The sequence below is a fragment of the Amblyomma maculatum genome, chromosome 1 (assembly GCF_055883805.1).
Source record: "Amblyomma maculatum isolate TAMU_Amacu chromosome 1, ASM5588380v1, whole genome shotgun sequence".
NCBI classification, from domain to species: Eukaryota; Metazoa; Arthropoda; class Arachnida; order Ixodida; family Ixodidae; genus Amblyomma; species Amblyomma maculatum.
The window spans coordinates 152,474,469-152,493,218 of record NC_139344.1 but is presented as its reverse complement, the minus strand read 5'-3'; the positions used below and the strand labels follow the sequence as shown (position 1 = coordinate 152,493,218).

At 47.6% G+C, this 18,750-nt stretch overlaps 1 protein-coding gene across 14 annotated transcripts in view; it reads left to right on the top strand.

The window, feature by feature from the left end:
• LOC146204634 (inactive dipeptidyl peptidase 10-like) overlaps positions 1 to 18,750 on the top strand; it is a 272,165-nt gene that overhangs the window by 241,549 nt on the left and 11,866 nt on the right. For all 14 annotated transcript variants that reach the window (XM_084589331.1, XM_084589330.1, XM_084589325.1 and 11 more), the window contains 7 exons: positions 3,659 to 3,784; positions 4,294 to 4,524; positions 5,269 to 5,492; positions 7,547 to 7,645; positions 7,707 to 7,977; positions 14,108 to 14,445; positions 15,988 to 16,061. In XM_084589331.1, the coding sequence (XP_084445457.1) occupies positions 3,659 to 3,784; positions 4,294 to 4,524; positions 5,269 to 5,492; positions 7,547 to 7,645; positions 7,707 to 7,977; positions 14,108 to 14,445; positions 15,988 to 16,061 (1,363 nt within the window). The remainder of the gene's footprint in view (positions 1 to 3,658; positions 3,785 to 4,293; positions 4,525 to 5,268; positions 5,493 to 7,546; positions 7,646 to 7,706; positions 7,978 to 14,107; positions 14,446 to 15,987; positions 16,062 to 18,750) is intronic.

The following is an 18,750-nucleotide window of genomic DNA, read 5'->3' as shown; positions in this document are numbered from 1 at the left end:
GCATGCTTTGCTTTGTCGTGACCCTACAACTGCCAAGTTGGCCCTGTCAAGGGAACGTCAAGAAAAATACGAAGAAACGTCGCCCTGTGAGAAATAGCCAGAAGTGCTTTTGTTCACCTGTTCACCCTTCCCGTCGAGAGGCGCTATTGTCAAGTGAGGAATGCCTATTGTCCAAAGGAGACGACAGAGTGACACGTCCGCTGACGTACAGGACAAGAAAGGAGCATGACGAATACGGCCATTAGAGGAATTCCCGTGAATGCAGGAAAGAGTTGCAATTGCCGGAAAGGGACAATGCTGGGAGCAGTATTCGTGGCGCGCACGTACACTTGGGTTTCTGAGAAGGAAATCCACTTGCCGGAACCAACATAGCGGATCTTTGCAGAAGAATCGAAATTTACCTCCTCGCCGTTCCCAAGCTCTACCCGACAACAAGTGACCACGCCCGACGAAACAATACTGGACCAGTCAGTGCATCAGACCATCAGTGCAGTGATGTGTTCGATTGGTTGCCGATATCTGAGGGGTGTGCACTGGAACTGATTGGTCAGCATCTTCAGAGAGGGGCTGGACATAAGGGATTTAAGCACGTTGCAGAGCACGAAATGACGCTCTGAGCCCTAGGTAAACGGCTCATCCAGAGGCTTCTCGCTATGAACTCTTAACGCTTGCCATTTTGCTGATATACCTTTTTTTTCATGTAAATAAGTTTTCTCAAAGTGCTATTAAACCTGCTTGTATATATTTTACCAACTTCAAAGATTCAATCCTTCATCAACCCGGAGTCTCTGCACGCTACCAAGTGAAGGCCGGGTCGACTTAGTCCCAGCATCACGACAATATCTAATTTCTAAATAATCTCTTGTTCAACGAAGAACGGAAGTGAGCAGGTGCCCTCAATTATGCCTCTTTTTTGTCACTCCCAGCTTTGTCTTTCTCCCTCCTTCACCTTCGGTTTGTGAAATTCCTCACCCTTCCCCAGCCCTCGTTTTGATTTTATTGGACCTCCTTCAACGCCATCCCCATAATGAGCAGTTTTAACTTTTGAGTTATTAATGTGATAACGTTAAAGGCCTCGTCATTGTTAGCGTTGCGAGTAAAACATTATAAGCGTGCCTCTGGCAGATGGCAGGTGACGTGGGGGGGCACTGAATGGTCGGTAGGTTGTGTGACGTCACGAGACCACGTGACATGGCCGAGTTGGCCGGAGCTGCAAACCCGGGCAGCTCTTTGGAGATGGGAGTGTGACATCGAAACCAGGGTTGTAGATCTATTCCGGTGGTCTTTCACACTATGTGGTAGCTCGAAACAGTGTGCTAACGATATCTTTGAGATGATGGGGCCAGAAATGAAGTGATAAGTAATTAGTGCATAGCAAGTTGCATGTACGCGAATGCGAATTTCTAATGGGATCCGCGGACGGGAGATATTAACGATGTTGGAGCGTGAGTATCCGCCAAACATTTTATTGCGAAAGCAATACTACTCTACGTTTCGAGCCTTCAGCGTAGCGCGGCCGGTAGCCACGTCTTACCCACGTGACGCTGTGACGTCACACTCCATGTGACACTAGGGTGTGGGCTGGCAGGAGCTGCCAACTTGGACCTCTCGTTTCACATGGGACGGTTATGTCAGAATCAGTCTGCTAGGACCATGGCATTCACGTTACTCCTATAGGCCACTAAGGCACGTTCATACTGCTTGGTTAGAGCGGGGTTTTATATGTGGGCTGAGGAAGAAGAAAAAGAGAAGAAGAAGAACGCTCGGTCACCCGAAGCTAATGCTTTCGCTCAATATTTGGTTCAACAGCGTTGAACCCTTGTAATTGTTTTCCTTATTGCCGATATGGATTAATGTTATTGAGTCGAACTAGGCACTAGTGGCTCATCACTACGTCCGCTTCCGACTGTGTCAAGCGACGTCGATATTTATGTATAGCACTCCGAATTTCTCGAAGTTAGCAATAGATTCCAGAAATAACAGTCAGAGTGCGTTCATGCTGTAACCGATCAGTGTGGTGTTTTTCCCGGCAGAGGATAGGACGAACTGTGCTGGGAATCTCATTGCCACGAAAAGTGAATGACATCCTAAAGTAGCCCAGAGGCAGGCGACTGCCAGGAAAATTTCAGCCAGGAATTTCCCCTGGATGCCGGTCCAATAGACGCTGCCATAGTTAACGGAGTAAACCTGCCCACCGCTGAACACACTGTAGGTGTGAGCGGGGAGAAAGATAAATTGCTCTACAGAGCGTGGGAAGGATGTTCAGATTGCTAAACAGCCGCAGACCAAAGGCTGTGGTTGCACGAGACATAGAAAGCAAGAGACATAGAAAGCAAATTGCAACAAAACAAAATCACTTTCAGAGCGTAATATTACAAGCGTAGTTACCAAAAATGTAAGGATTTGAAGCACACATGAGTGAGGAAACGGAGCTACATAAGACAAAATACAGGTTATGTCAAAATTTACACGTCGGTATATAGTGTCTGTGAAACAAACAATATTGCTGCTAAGTGTCTGTCATTGCAGCCCGATATGCTATCATGCTCTTTTTTTTTTTTTTTTAGCACGTATAGAGCCCAGCGATTTTAGGGCAGTGTTAGGGGATTCTGGCTCCATTCCAACCCGATATGCCACGTGACCAGCACATCTGCAAACTCTACGAAAAATCAACGCTCATTTAAGTGACTTGACTTTGTGACGTTATCATCTCGATCAATCAGAGAAGTTTCTGACACCTCGCGGCCAATCAATACATTTCCTGACATCGCCGTGTTTTTCTGTTTATATTGACTATTGCTATTGCGTTAAAGGATGTATAAACATTGTGCGATCGAGCGAAGCTATAAAAAGAAAGCAAGGCAAAGTAGATAGATCAAGCTATACAAAGTAGGAGTTTGAGGGAGAACATGAAAGAGATGGAATGCATTTGTGTAATTTCCCTTAGACTATGGTTCTCATTTAGTTGTTTTCATTTAGTCGGCGTCCACACGTGTTTTGCAACCGGGCGCGCTCCAGACGGCACACTTATTGAAAGGCCAAGGCAGGGACGAGCTTTGTGACGTACCCTTATTCTCAATCCTTCCTTCCTTCCTTCCCTTCCTTACCCTCACCTCACCACATCTACCCTCCTTCCGTCGTCACTCTGACAAATTCTTCTACGCCATTCCTTCCTCACCCTCATCTCATCGAGCGAATTCTTCATGAGGTGAGGGTGAGAACACCCTCATGAGGGCTGGCCCTCGTGACGGCACCCACGTCTGCCAAAGGAATATTGTGGACTCTAAGGCAAGTCATGGTGGCGAGTACCGGGTTTCATTTTGAGGCTCTCAACTCACTGAGATCTCATGTGAAGGTCGTTTTTGCGTTTCGCCTCCATTGGCCGCCTTGGCCGAGGTAGAGCCAGTGACTTGCAACTTCAAAACGCCATTTTCTCTTGAGTCACCTCGGTGGGTGGTCTGAATGCCAAAAAAGTCGGTGCGCCATTCGTATGCGTTCGCCAACCGCATTTTTTTTTTTTTAAGTTATAATCTCCTTGGTTTCTTCTGTGAGTTCGTAACGTTGAGTTTATTTATCAAGTATCGATCGCAGAGGGTTTTGTTCAGTTGATGTAGTCATCTGATTTCAGATGAACACAACGCAACTTTTTCTCGTGCAGGTACTATGTGACAATGGTGGCGTTCCTGGACGAAGAGGCGTTGCTGGTCAACTTCTTGTCGCGGGCGCAGAACTGGACGCTGGTGTCGGTGTGCCGGGAGGCCGCCTCGGCCTGGCACTGCTCCAAGTAGGTATCATCCATCCCCCCGCGCTGTCACTCTTTGTGCTGCTCGTCTCAGGCACCGTTCGCCTACTACGTACACGACGGCAGTTTGTTCCTTTCAAGCGCCTACTGTGAGCGCAGTGGGATCTCATTTGATCCCAGCATAACCCTAAGCGAACTAGGGCAGTCTGGTTACAATTAGTATCTCTTCAAAAACGCGGCAATACGTAGAGAATGTGTTTAGGATTGAGGTAAGACATATTTAACCAACCAAAGTAACGCTCATACCACCCATCTTAAGAACTTTTTATCTGAAATAATTTCACGAAGAGGTTCAGCCGCACAGCTTTCCTAAAGTAGCACGCTATTCTGATGCAATGCTCGTACCACCTATCTCTCTTCAGCATACGGATAGCATGCCAGAACGCTGCAAAATTCATTGCGCAGCGCATCTGACTAGGAGGACGTGCACAAGAAACATGTCTACCGAAGAGAGGTGCCCAAGTAAATCGACGCGTTGTGTGCCATTGCAGGCAGGCCGTCGAGACGGCCTCGGGCGGCTGGATCGAGCTCAGCGAGCCGCCGCTCGTGACGCCCCCGCTGAAGGGGGGCCCCGCCTTCTTCCTTCGGCTGCCCGTGCAGGACGCACACCGAGGCAACTTCCGGCACCTGGCCGCCTTCCAGGACAAGCGGCGCACGTGGCTCACGCACGGCCCCTACGACACCATCGCTGCGCTCGCCTTCCGCCCCAAGACGCTGCACCTGTACGTGCCACTGCCTCCTCCTTATTTCTCGCTCTCTCGTTTGCAGTTAGTCGTTTGCGTAGTCGTTTTCACTTAGTCTACGAAACTGCCCGAGCCATTGCTGAGCTCATGCCTATCTTCATCCATTCAGTTTTCTCTTAACCCGCTTCCAAATACTGTCCTCTCTTTTGTGCGCTTTACTTTTCGGACTGCAAGCTTGCTCCGATGCTTTGAAGCAGGCAAGGAAGCTCGTGGTCTTTAGTCTGACTCTCTGGCAGTACCGACCATATGGTGCCACAAGTTCACTTGCCTGCTCTGCGCCGCGCAGTGTTTAAGGTGGTGCCCGCCGAAGACTCGGGACGAGAAAGCCACGCATGAGTAATCTCCATGAATGAATGTGCATGAGCGATGATGAAACGTACGAACATGGAACAAATAGTGCATGTATAGCGCACAGTTTCGGATTGTTTTATTTCTATAGAAAGCAACCACTTTTTATAACAGCAAGGGTGCGGATTACAGAGCACAATAATAATAATAATAATAATAATAATAATAATAATAATAATAATAATAATAATAGGGGGGGGGGGGGGCTGCGAAAGGTGCGCTCACATGGCCTGCAACCGTTATTGCTTAAGCGTGTTCTAATCTTCTATGTTCCGGTGACATTTCTGAGTTAACTGTGGAGGTGTTGTGGAAGTGTAGACATGGACAGAGCAGCCCTCAGGTCTTCCCGCCTAAGGGTGCTGCGTGCAACCGCAGGTTCTACCGGAGCACTCGCGAAGGGCGGCCCGGTGAGTCGCATGTGTACCAGGTTCCATTCGACAAGGAAGGCGCGCAGCCGATCTGCCTGACCTGCGACCTGGGCGACCAGTGCCTTTACAACAACGCCTGGTTCTCGCCTGAGGCCGAGTTCTACGTGCTCGAATGTCTCGGTCCGGGCGTGCCCTGGGTGGCACTTTACAGCACGGCCGACCACAAGCAGCGTGAGTGATAGTCAGCACTTCCTCGCAATACGCAATGCTCCTGCATCACCATTCTCCACTTATTACGTGCGCTCACGCTTCCTATACTTTCCAATGTGGTCACTGTTTTCGACGCGGGTTCTCAGGATTTCGCGGCGTTTCACGAACAAAAAGAAACTGCACGAAATGCGTGGCACATCACATCGAGGGCCTGTCAGTAGACGTATATTGCAACGTGTTAAGAGATGTTTCTTTTTTTTTTCTTCTTCCTCTAAGCAGAAGATATTATCCATACTTGCCTGAGCACGTATTTACAGCGTCGGCAACGTGAGACAAAGTTTCTTCAACAACGCTCGCATGCGATGAAAAACCGTAGAAGCTAGACCGAAAAGGAGGAACGGTACCTATTCCACAGCACCACGGTGTATACGGCTGTAAACTGCGCGGTCGCACGGGCGCACATCGTGTGAATGCTGGGATGTGATATTCCATCTATAACTTCCTAAAGCTATCCAGATTCTCTCGCATTAAAGATCTTCGTCGAAAGTGGGGGCTGCTTGGACAACAGGAATTACAAATTTACCTTGTTTTTTCGCTTCGTACGTCAGCACAAGCATGCTCACGCGTTTTCGAAGGGACTTCATCTGCAGCGTTATAGAGCGTAACCAAAAGCGTTCTCGGCTTGCGCATGGTAATCTTGGAAGCCGTTTGCACCCCTGATTCATACGCGCAAACTTCGCCGAGCACGGAAACTTCGTCAGAACTCGCCACACAGGTGCCTCTCACAGCACTTTCGTCTCTGTAGCTCTCGCTGTCGCTGACCGTTGTAGTGATCTAAGGATCTGTAGATAAATGGCTGCGTTGGCCCTGGTTCTCGTAAAAGCTATGCCGGCTTATTAAGCTGGACAGCTCTAATTACAGCACCGCCGACACAACATTCCCTACCTTCCCGATGATGCCGGGTAATGGTCTGTGGCGTCAGAGATTTTTTTTCTTTTCTTTTTGCACGGGAGTTTGTTACTCGCGCTAGCTAAATATGCATTTGTCGCTCTCGAATCTGATCTTGTGACTTTGGATATATAATACATAATATGTAAATGTCCCGGCTTCAAAAGCTAAATTGTAGAGGGGGTAGCTTCCTTTTCTTGCAGCAGCAACGTTAATCGAATAGGGGGATTGCTCTAAATCCACCTTTGCAGCTTCGCATTTAATGACTACGTTTTAAAAATGAGCGCTTTCTCTTAAATGAAAACCTCACGGTTTGGCTGTTGGGGCTTTAATGATACCAAATAAATTGATGTCGAGGCTCTTGAACGGCATGAAAAATTGCTTGCCGACGCATCCGATTTCTAGTTCCCAAAGCCTTTCAGTGCCGCTGTTTCCTTCTAGCTATGCACAAAAAGCTGCAAACTTAGTATAGCCCAAAAAGAAAGACCTTACTTCAACGCTCTTGGTTCAACGCCCCACAATGGACGAAGCGCTGACGGCGTCGCGGTAATAATCCCTGTTTCCTATCACGCACAAACCGCAGCGTATTTCGTCTGAAACTTCGCGAGCTCTATTCAAACAACGAATGATTTTACCACCATAAGTTTTCTCTACAATCGTGCAATCTCCTTCTACGCTTTCATGCTTTGCAACAACTATCCTTGAAACTTTGCTCTCTTTTCGGCAATTCGATTATCCGAAACTATCGACTGGCACACATAACGGTTCATTCACGCGTGCCAGTGTGTCCCACCTGCATATGCAATAGTTGGAATTCCTGAAAGGTCCACATTCCTTGGCGACGCCTGGGCGCTGAAAGAAATTGCTTGGCTCGTCCTGAAATCTGATTTTGCCCACTTCCATGACAAATAGATAAGCGCGCGCGTGCATATGATTGTACGATGTCGAGCCATACCGGTCTTACTAGTTTAAGCTAGCGTATAAAAATAAACAATTAACAACAATGACAGTGGCACTGATCCTTGACCTGCACTGTACTTAATTTTGTTTATTTGATCTTATAAGGACACCTCACATGAAGACGGCCTCAATAACGTGGTTTCGGCGTTTCCCATGTTGCTTCCCAGTGGAGATGCTGGAGTCCAATGCTGAGCTGAAAGAACTGGTGGAGAACCGTGCCATGCCTCAAGTGCGCAACCTTGTAGCCCCGCTACCCGACGGATACAGTGAGTACACGGCGAGCGTGTCCCGCTCTCGGGGCTCGGCTGAGCAGCGGCGTCCGCGCAGACGCGACGGTGCGGCTGCTGCTGCCGCCGGGGCTGCGCGACGAGGAGGTGCTCAAGTACCCGTTCCTGGTGCACGTGTACGGAGGTCCCGGGTCCCAGCAGGTGACGGAGGTGTTCCGCATCAACTGGGGCCACTACCTAGCCAGCCGCAAGGGCATAGTCTACGGCCTCGTGGACGGCCGCGGCTCGGGACTCCAAGGCGACCGGCGCCTGCACCAGGTGTACCGCCGTCTGGGCACCGTCGAGGTTGAGGACCAGCTTAGGGTCGCCAGGTACAGCGTCTCCTCGTGCCGCTGGCGCTGGCGGCTTACTTGAGAGAGAATGCGGAACACTTGTTTGGCGATTGGATTTGTGGAGTATCTTCTCGCATACGTTCTCGAATGTGGACACGATGCGTTCATGCGCTTCTTGAAGTCAGTTCGCCTTCGAGTTCGGTCTTCTATTCCTTCTCTTGTACGTCGCACATTTCGCTTCCCAGCGAAACCTTCATTGGTTTAGATATACCGTAGAGTTGCCGATACGTGTCCCAGAACTGCAGGGCATCACATTCTCTGTCATTCTTGGCTAAATGGCGCCTGAATTCTCTTTTTCTTGCCGTGACTTCGTCCGGCTTACAGATTACGTGTTCTCATTTTTCGAAATGAGAAAATTCAGAAATCAAAATAGATGGATTTTTCTGTAATAGCAAGCAGATTTTTACATCTTTCATAAAAGCTTTGATAACGAAAAGGGCTCCTTAACTGCTTGAAAACCCAGCATGAATATCCTGCACCAAATCGAAAATGAGCCTGACGGTCGAGTCATATCCACTCGTAACAGCCTTCTTTGTCACCTTGGTCCTCATAACTTGGACTGTTTTGAGCTTGGTGTCATTTATTTTATATCTTCTACAGCGCTGCTTCCAGGTCGATGGCATAGATATCATGAGATCAGCGGAAGATCACTACAGAGAAGGGGTGCAGAATTAAAATGGCGAAAGGGGGGGGGGGGGGGGGGGTAAGCAGGTTAAAGTCCAAATCCTCATTTCCGAGAGTAGGGGAAGAAACATGTGTGAAGCGAGAAAACATGGCGAGGAGACAGGACGCCCGCCTGATGTGACTTCTTTTGGCCCGATCAGCCTTCGTTTATCCCCGCCCAGGGCCCAAAAGGCAGGCAAGAGGCACGGCGGATCTGATGAAAGCAGTCGCAGATGGCTTCACTTGCTAGCTAAGCGCTGTCGGCTAGGGTGCAGCGCCGTCTGCTCACTTGTCACCGGCTTAGGGTTTCCGCGTGGTAAAATAACCTTTCCCATTGCCTGTGCGGACACAGACAACTTTTAGAGCCGTAACAGGCAAATGCCAAAGCGCTGTCCTCTCGTTCAGCGCAGAATGCAGGCGAAGTTCTCCAAACTAAGCTTCCATTTTAGTTTTTGCACGTTTGTGTTCAACGTCTGCCTTCAACGTTTTTACCTTTCGCTACGCCTGCTCGAATTCCTTCTGCTGAAATAACTCTTGATACAGTATCATTTGTGTGTTTACAACGGCGGCATGAGCTGCTTGTTCTAAAGAAAAGGGAAAATATAAACTGTACTTTAGTTTGACCTCGAATAGATGTAATATGCTTAACTAAAAAAAGGTAAAAAAAAAAATCCTGCGTAGACAACATTATTCGCCAAAAAAAAAAAAAAAAAAACTAAAGATGCGCCCTAAAATAAACATTGAAAGAAGTATGCCAAATCTCCGAAAAATAAAAAATAAAAATAGAAGCCCAAGCCCTACATGCAACCAAAAGGCTTCTAAGTCGTGGATGGTCGCATTGTGCGCTGTCGGCTCAACAACCACAAGCAGACAAACTGACCCTCTACTATCTCGATAATGGCATTAGTAATTTCGTTTGTGTGCTGTGAAACTAATACTAACGCGCTACTGCCGCATGAATCCCATCCATCATATTTTGCTCCTTTGTTTATTTGGCGCATTTTAAAGTGAAACATGGGGATATACTCCATAAATGTGTGTGTGTGTGTGTGTGGGGGGGGGGGGGGGAGGGATCCCGTTTCGCAAAGACAGAGAAAAAGGAGGCAGGATGATGTGGACTTCAAACGCATTTGCCCAGGGCCCACAATTTTCTTAATCCGGCATTGCCGGAGAGAAGGTGACAACAAAGGTATCATTAGGCCGGTCGCGGGGGGAGCGAAAATAAGCCCCTGCTGCCCTAAACATTGAAGTGTTTTGAGTGGTTAGTTGGCAATGGCTTCCTGAGTACATTATCCAGTCTGCCGTGTTCAGTCCGTGTCTATCACAATTCGCTACAAATCATGCATTGAGGACGCTACTTTGAAGTAGAACAAATTCTAGACCTCATAGGCTTTATTTAGCTACTTTTCTGGTGCTGAAGTGGGAGCATTAAAAAATGAAGCTGATGCTTCAGTTCTTGTGACAGAAGCCTGCTATTCAAATTTACTCGCTGTTAATGGAAAAGAACTGGAGTTCAGACTGTACTGGTTTTCTGTTCAAGCCCCGCTGCGATGGTTCAGTGGCAAGACGCTTAACTACTGTGCCGTAGTTCCCGGCTTCGATCCCGACCGCCGGCGGCTGCGTTTCGATGGAGGCGAAACGAAGAGGTGTCCTTGTGTTGTGCTGCGGCAGCGCACGTTAAAGATCCCCAGGTGGTTGAAAATACTCCGGAGCCCTCCTCTACAGCTCTTCTTTGTCTCTTTCTTCTTTCACTCCCACCCTCCTCCCTCTCCCTACAGTGTGGTTCAGGTGTCCACAGAACAAGTGTAAAAGATACTGCGCCTTTTCTTTCCTGTGAACCAATTATTTCTATTATTCACAGCATATTCGTATTTGAGAAATTTTATTTTTATAACGAAGTTTTAATTCGTACGGTAGAAATTACGTCTTCTGAGCAAAACTGGGTCAGATTTGTGGTGTAACGTCGAAAACAGCCAAATTTAACGTTTACATCTATGTTGACCCAATTCTTTTCATAAGTTTTCAGTATATGGTGGTGTACAGTTACTCAGGCTTACATGTTCTGACCTTATGTGCTTGTGTTGTGTGGCTTTTCTGCAGTGAAATTCTTGAGAAGTGAGTCTGTGGGTGTCTTGAGTGCTCAATAATATCTTGTACCTGGCATTATTTTGCCAAAAGCTGCCCTTGAGCCAAGGAAAACATTTGTAATCATTATCCAACCCACATGTGAAGCATATCATATAACAACTTGGGTAGTACTGCGGTTTATGCGGGTAAGAAATTTTCGCGTTTCGGTTTCTCTTCATGTGGATTTGGCTCACTGCGTAAAAAAAAAACAAAAAAACAAACAAACATAAAAAACATATATTGGGTGATTTTTTAAATCTTTAGATATTTTTATTTTAAAAACTGTGAGCGATACGTCGATGCGGTCTGTGCAGGCTGATTATACGGCAAGGCGGAGATTGTGTAGGTGGTAGTAAGTTCAGTTATTTAAGTTATTTTGAAGGATGATTAATTGGCAGGAATCAATTCGCCAACTTCCTTATTTTTGGACTTACAGAGCGATGTTATATTTCAAAAATTAAAGCCGCTAACATCTAAGGCAAGCCCAGTTTTTAAATCTTTAAATCGCCAGTGGGGTTCGAGATATGTAATCAAAAATACCCTTTTGATGGCTTGTTGAGTCGACATTCACACATTGAGTTTTGATCAATTGGCTTCACTCAAGTTTCAAATGCAGGAAATACCGATGAAGTTTGAGTATTTTAGGATCTAGGAGACGGTAACGCGCTTTCGGGAACCATACCACGTGTATCAGCGACGCTTCATGTGCAAAATAAGAGTACCGAATAATAAGGTATAGGTGCGTTCATATAAGGAGGGTACGCGATGTTCCGCAGCCAGTTTTTCTTTTTTCTTTCTTTCTTTTTTGTTGATAAGTATATGTGTCGATAGAATGAAATGAACGTAATTTTTGCAATAAAATATATTGATTGCTTCCTTGTGGGGAAAAACCTACGTCACAAATGGTGGAAAACATCGCTTTTGCGATTTCGCAAAATTTAGTTTGGATCCGCTCGGAACGAAACTCACAATTTTCTGGAAACTGAATGTGTTTTTCAGAATGTGTATGCAGACTTTTCTGTGAACAACAGCGCCGGAAATATTTTTGCCTCTTGGAAATTCGCAAGAAAACAATCCCAAACAGTGTTAAAAAAAAATCGGGGAACATTTACGCTACGTCTTTAAGTGTATGACGCAACAGCCTTTTGTCCGGTCTTCTCGCGAATTCTCGTTCGCGTACATGCGTTTTGCTATTGGCCTAATCAGTAATCTCTTTAAGTTGTGTTTCTTCACGGATACTCGTTTTAAGTTACAGTCGCATGTGCGCTACCATTTTGTGTGCAACGCTACTCGACATGAATTTAAATCGCCGCCCGCTTTATTCAAGACGGCGTGGCCCAATAGTGGCATATCTGTCTCGGGATTCTAGAATCTCTGAGGGTTCGACGCCCATCTCTTTAATGCAACAAGATCCGAATGAAGCGTGGCCGACCGGGGATCGATCGTGATCATTCCTAACGTTTACGTTAGCAAGGATTACATTTTCATCTAGCTGGCAACACGTGGAGGAAGTACGTGAAATTGGAAACCTTCGAAGAGGTTAAACAAGAGGCTACGTACAAGCTGACGCACGCTTCCTACCCAAGTTCTGTGATCCCGTTATTGTGTTAATCAAATTGCAATCCCAATCAGTCAGTTCCAAGTCGAATTCCTGATCATAAATTTCTTCAATGGTCCTTATTCAGGAATGGTTTCTGAATAAAATATGATCTGTGCAAGACATTTAAATATAATTCAAACAATAAAATGTGACACTTCGTGGTTTGTCCAAAATTACAAGGAAGTGTTCAAGAAGAAATCTAAAAGTTGGGCTAATAGTTCGTCTTCTAAACGCAAGTCAGATTTGTCCTTTTTCACAATTTTTTATTAGAACTCAACGAACAAATAAAACAATTTTCCATCTAGAAGCACGAATTTGCCTCGACAATAGCAGAAAGGGGTGGTAGATATTACTCAATACTCCTCCTTGTCGCGTAGTGGTCCTTGCGACAGCATCATCTTGGAGCATAAAACGTTTTGAACAACAACGATGCAAGTTATCTTTCTGCGACATTTTAAGAGCCAGGAAAGTTGTCTACACTGCACCACATGGAGAAGCACGCATGTAATGAAGGAAAAAGTATTCAGGTTCTGCAAATATTTCAAGTTTCGTCCTGAAAGGGTCCTAACTTGCAATTTCGCAAACTTCTCAACAGCGACGTTTCCCATCTATTGTGACACTCGATTTTTTTTTTTTTTTTTCAAGAAAACCAGAGCGCGCTTCTTGCCAAACCAGGGTACGCTCCTGTGTACCAACACATTTTGCTATCACAGAAAATTAACCGAAAACCGTTCATATCATGTCCCTGATATCTTAATATTCCAAGTATTTGGCAACGCGCAAAAGCAAGGGAGGATGTATAACCCCGCGTGCTGGCCGAAAAACAAAAGCGCCTCCTTTTTGTTCACTTTATGCGCGTTCACAACAAATTCAAGCCATCGTGAGCAGGAATCTTGTTAACACGCCACCGTTTCGCGAATATGTGTAATATGTGTGTGAATGTGTACAGCCGTCCACAGACTTAACACCAAAGTGACGCAAAGCGTGCCTTGGCTTGGAGTGCCGCGCCCCGAAGCGATAGTGACCGTTTGCGAGATACGCTTACAGCGGGTGAAGTACATAGTGTGGAGATCTCTTTGTCCGCTTTTTAGGCTGTGTCAGATGGCCTCGTGGACAGCACGCTTGTTATGTAGGCGTTTATTGGCGCTTTGATCGCCGAGGCGGCATTGCATGCCCCGGCCACGATTGCAGTTTTCAGCGCGAGAACAGCGCGATTTGCGCGTTAAGTTTCCGCAACTCGCGTGCATCGTGAGTTGGTTGCGCGCGAATGCTGCGGACATACTTCCCGGAAGGCGCGTCAGCTACAGCAGCTTAGCGCACAATTTCGAGTTCCTAGGGTAATAAAACTGCAATGCGTTGCCGAGGCGTGCGAGGCCGCATGAGCGAACAAAAAAACGCCTACGTAACGAGTGCGCTTTCTACAGGACGATCGGGCACAGTCGAAAGTAGTCAAAGCGAGCTGCACATCAGCTGTCTCCAGCCGCTGTAAACGTACCGAGGGTATTATCTCGTACTCGATCACTATCGCTTCGCGGCGCTGGCGGCAGTACAAGTCACGCCTTCCTTCATACGTGTCTGTTGGGTGGCTGCGCAACTAAATGAAGGCGCTCTGAGGTCTCAAAATTGCTCTCCAAACCTTTTGTGGCAAGTACCTCAAGAGCCTAGGGAGTCGGCGGTATGCCACGCCCATGCCCACGTTGGGCCGTACCTTTTGCGCAGGCACCTCAAGAACGAGTTCTCGTTCATCAGCAGTGAGCACACGGCCATCTGGGGCTGGTCATACGGCGGCTACGTATCAGCCATGGCATTGGCCAACGGCGGCCCGGGCAACAACGGCAACGACACGCCGCACGGAGGCGCCGAAGGAGGCGCTGTCTTCCAGTGCGCCATCTCGGTGGCGCCCGTCAGCAATTGGCTCTACTACGACTCCGCGTACACGGAGCGCTACATGGGGCTGCCGCGCGATAATCTGGCCGGCTACGAGCGCGCCGACCTGACGCGTGCCGCCGCCAGGCTCAAGGGAAAGAAGTTCCTGCTAGTGCACGGCACCGCCGATGGTCAGTTCTTCTCCGTCAGCGCGGAGTGACGCGGGAGCGGCAGCTCAAACACATGGTTGTGCCCAGTTTTCGACCCCTAGCTTATTATGTGTTGCAGCTTCAAGCAAGCTTCATTGATGCCGATGTCAAAAAAGGAAACGGCAATATTAAAAGAAGCGACTCTAACATCTGAAAGAGAGGTACAGCGCTTAGACCATGAAGTTCATACTCTTTTAGCGCCGACTTCTTCCATGGGCATACTTTCCCGATTGCCTCGCGTGATGACCGCTTTCGTCGGAATGGTTCCCTAAGAGTTCCTTCAAGCAGGCGTTTTTACAAGCGCAGTCGATTAAACACTTATGGCGGAGCTCTGGATAGAAGTATTGTGAACACTACAGGATGAGTGGGTGGGCAGGTACAGATGCGTATTTGTAAAACAGCGCGAACAACGTCGGAAAAGAACAAGGAGGTCTCGGGAAAAGTGCTCACTCTCAACTATGGTTTTAATGCCAACATCTGGTGCTTATAAAGGAAAAAAACACAAAGTACATCCTACGTCACAGTCACACTGAAATCGGTACAGCAAGAGGCAGAGAAGCGCGCGACGCTCAAAGGCCACCAAGAAAAGCTATATCTTTGACACTGAGAGTGACAAACTGTTTGCTGACGCACTTTGGCTCTTGACTGATATGGGAAGGCTTCCATTAATTATCGCGTGGTCTGATCACGCAGCGCAGCACCTCCGTGCTACGCCGCATGGCTGCGCAAATTTTCGTCTACTTCTTCATTACTTTACATTTTTTACAGTGGCTTACCAAGTATGGAAGTTCCTTGTTGTTGTTGTCAAGACTGTTTTTGTGTTCCTGCGACCTTTTATTTAAGCAACATCCCGTCTGTCCAATGTACCGGGCTCCGCAGGAGAGCGGAATTCGATACACAACTCCTTTGCGAAGGGACGAAGGACAAGGGCGGCGCTCGTCCCGTGTCCTTTTTCTTCTAGTCCGACGTTGTTCGCGCTGTTTTACAAATATGCAGGTGCATCGCGACATCACAGCGTGGGATTAGTTATCTTGGTTAGGCGTATTGAGGCTTGTGAGGAAACCAGCTTGCAGAATTTTTAATGATATTGTTTTGACTGTGGCACTACAATTATGTGTGTGCTGCTGAAAAAGTACATACATCACCAGTACTGCAACGCGAACATTTTACTTTATTTATTTATTTACATATACTGCAGCCCAGTCAGGGGCTATTGCAGGAATGGGGAAAAGTTCAGCATAATCAACTGTCAACATTAAGCAAACAGCACAACGAGTTAGCGGCAGAGTCAGTAGTTATCAGCAATCAAACGATCAACAGCCAAAGTCATACAGCATAAAAATAAACAACATAATCAGGAATTTCACATAAAGTTTACTTTATTTGCTATAAGAACATACTTTCCAAAATTAATAGCTGAAAAATCTCTTATCTCACTACCATTTGCGCCCTTTATCAGTGGTATACTATTTGGAAAATCAAACCTTATCATTTTATCAAACTGATTTTTTTTTTTCTTTTCAGATAATGTTCATTTCCAGCACTCTATGATGCTCGCCAAGGAACTGACCAAGAAAGGCGTTCTTTATAAAACTCAGGTAAGAATTACGATTGTTAACATTTCATGATAATGATATATACTCCCCTCACGAAACGATACAGTTCCACGGTGTACACATATTGGTCTCCCAAAGAGCAAGGTCACGTTTCCTTCAGGGATGCCCTCAGCCGGTACGGTTGTCTCCACAGACAGCTGTGTCTAATTTGCTGGCTGGATGAGGTAGGCAAACATCATCATCGTAGATACCTAAATTCATGGCCGATCTTTCATCTTGGTCGGTTGGGAACGCTCGAGTAGTAGAAAAGGTAAATACCAGAGGACAATAACTGTTCCATATTCACGAAGGAAGTCTAGCCCTATATTTATTTTCTTGGAGCACTTACACGAAACAAAGAGCTACGGCGGAAATGTAGCCTCAGAGAATCCGACTAGAGCAGTGCGTCTTTCAACTGGCGTAACTGAATAACCACTTTCCGTACGAATCTATGGCCCGTGGCATGAACACCTTTTCAGTTCAGCGGCCAGTGGCAAACCAGTTCAGTTCAGTCGTGTCCGACTCTTCGCGACTCTATGGACCATATCACGCCACGCTTTCCGGTCTCTCACTATCTTCCTAACATCACATAACTTCATCTGCAGCGCCTCGAGGATGCCATCTAACCATCGCGTTCGCTGCCTACCCCTTCTCCGGTCACCCTCAACCTTTCCCAACATCAAATCTTTCTCCAGCGACTCCTCTCTTCTCATCAGATGACCAAAGTAGTTGAGCTTTAACTTTAGAATTTGACCCTCCAATGAGCAGTCAGGGTTTATGGTCGACAATATCGACTGATTTGATCTTCTTGCCGTCCAAGGAACTCTCAAGTATCTCCGCCAGCACAACAATTCCAAAGCGTCAATTCTTCGGCGGTCAGCCTTCTTCACAGTGCAAACCAATAACTGAGTAATCGGCGCCTGTGTCCACAAAGGCACTCACCGCATGGCCGTCAAGACAGCTGGCAGGTCGCCGGAAACGATATCGCTGTCGTCGAGGGACGTGGGCATGGGGGCAGCTGTAGTACTCGGGAGTCGGTGGAGAATGTTCAAAATAGCTATTCGCTGTTCATAGTTTCCCCGACGCGAACTGGGACACCTGCGCCTTGCTGGCTCTGAGGCCACAGGATGGTTCGGTGAAAAAAGAACGGCGAGGAAAGGTGACCGGAACATGCACCATTCGGAGGCGCAGTGGGTGGCCACCCTGATATGCTCTGATCTAGAGACCCAGCGTAGGCTGGTAACTCGGGCAAGAGCGGCAGCCCAGGCCACTGGGGTCTTGAAATGAGGACTCCACTCACTGCCCCCCCCCCTTTTTTTTTCTTTTTCTTTTTGAAATAAAGTTTTCTCTCTCTCGCTCTCCCTAGCTGAATTGGGGGATGAGTGACCAGAGTGACTATCTGTGAGGTACTCCCGAATTTCGCGCGGTCGTTCATAACGAGGACGAAGTGCGTCAGGCTTGAAACCCTGCAGGCCCATCCGACGGTTAAAGAAATTGCCTCACAGATGGCCCAGCTCTTTGCAATAACAAAGGAGGTGGCGTTTGTCAGACGTCCGCCAAATGGCCGCCTTCCGTGCAGGCTGCCAAGCCTGATCGCGGGGTGCAGAGGACCTGATGCGCTGCTGAGGTGGTTCTGGCTCTAGAGAAAAGCTGGTCGGAGTAGCCACGGGAGGTCGCAGTACATCAGCGTGAGGGCTGGAGGGTTGGGAGGCGGTGGTAGTGGCTGCATTACTTGCTTTAGCTCATCACGAATAATTAATGTTAAAAACGGCAGTGAGAGGGGCCTGAGGCGCACAGTGTGCGGGTGCTGCGATTCCTCCCGAGCACTACGGCGCGTAAGCTCCCGGAGTACATGATCGTTGATCTCACGTGGCAGTACAATCGACGGCTGAGAGCTGCAGCGCGCTGCAGCACCCATTACATGGTGGTAGCTTCACAGAGGAATTCTTCCACGGTGGTGGGTGGACTGCGAGCGAGACTAGCAAACAGCCGCTCTTTACACTGCGCATTAAAAAAAAAACACACCTTTTTGGTTTCGGCCATGGTCAGGTCAGCGTGCCGAAAACGTCGGGTCATGTCCTCAACGAACATCATAACGCTTTTGTTTGGTCCCTGGATTCAAGACTGGAGAGCCTGTTCAGATTTTTATTTCCGCCCAGGACTGCCAGAATCATGCAGGATCTGACGACGAAATCCCTGGCAGTTCGTGAGAGTCGACTCATAATTCTCAAACCACGTCTTGGCGGAGTCCTGAAAAGCGAAACAGACATTCCGCAATTTACTGTGGTCGTTACAGCCATTGAGAAACACGAAAGGATAGGGCAGATGGCGCAAGCGAAATGCGCTTGTTGCATCTGTCCTGTCCGCTCTTGTTTTCAAAGTAGCGCATTTGACAACTCTGTCTTAATCATGTCGAACGTCTCGGTAGGGGACTTCCCCAGTTAAATGCAAAACTTCACCGCGAATTGCTGCTCTAACGTTTGCTATATTGTTTCCTTAACGCAGTCACGAAACAGAAGTACACGCTCAAGCACGTCCACTCGCTTCGCCCGTTCGAAGCCACCTGAGGTCGTTACATTACAAAGCTGAAGGTTCCCCTATCATCCCCCGAAATCAGCTTGCTGATCAAGCGCATGCGCGCCCAACGCCGCGACTTCTTCCCTTACTTTCAGGACAGAAGTCGTAGCTTCCG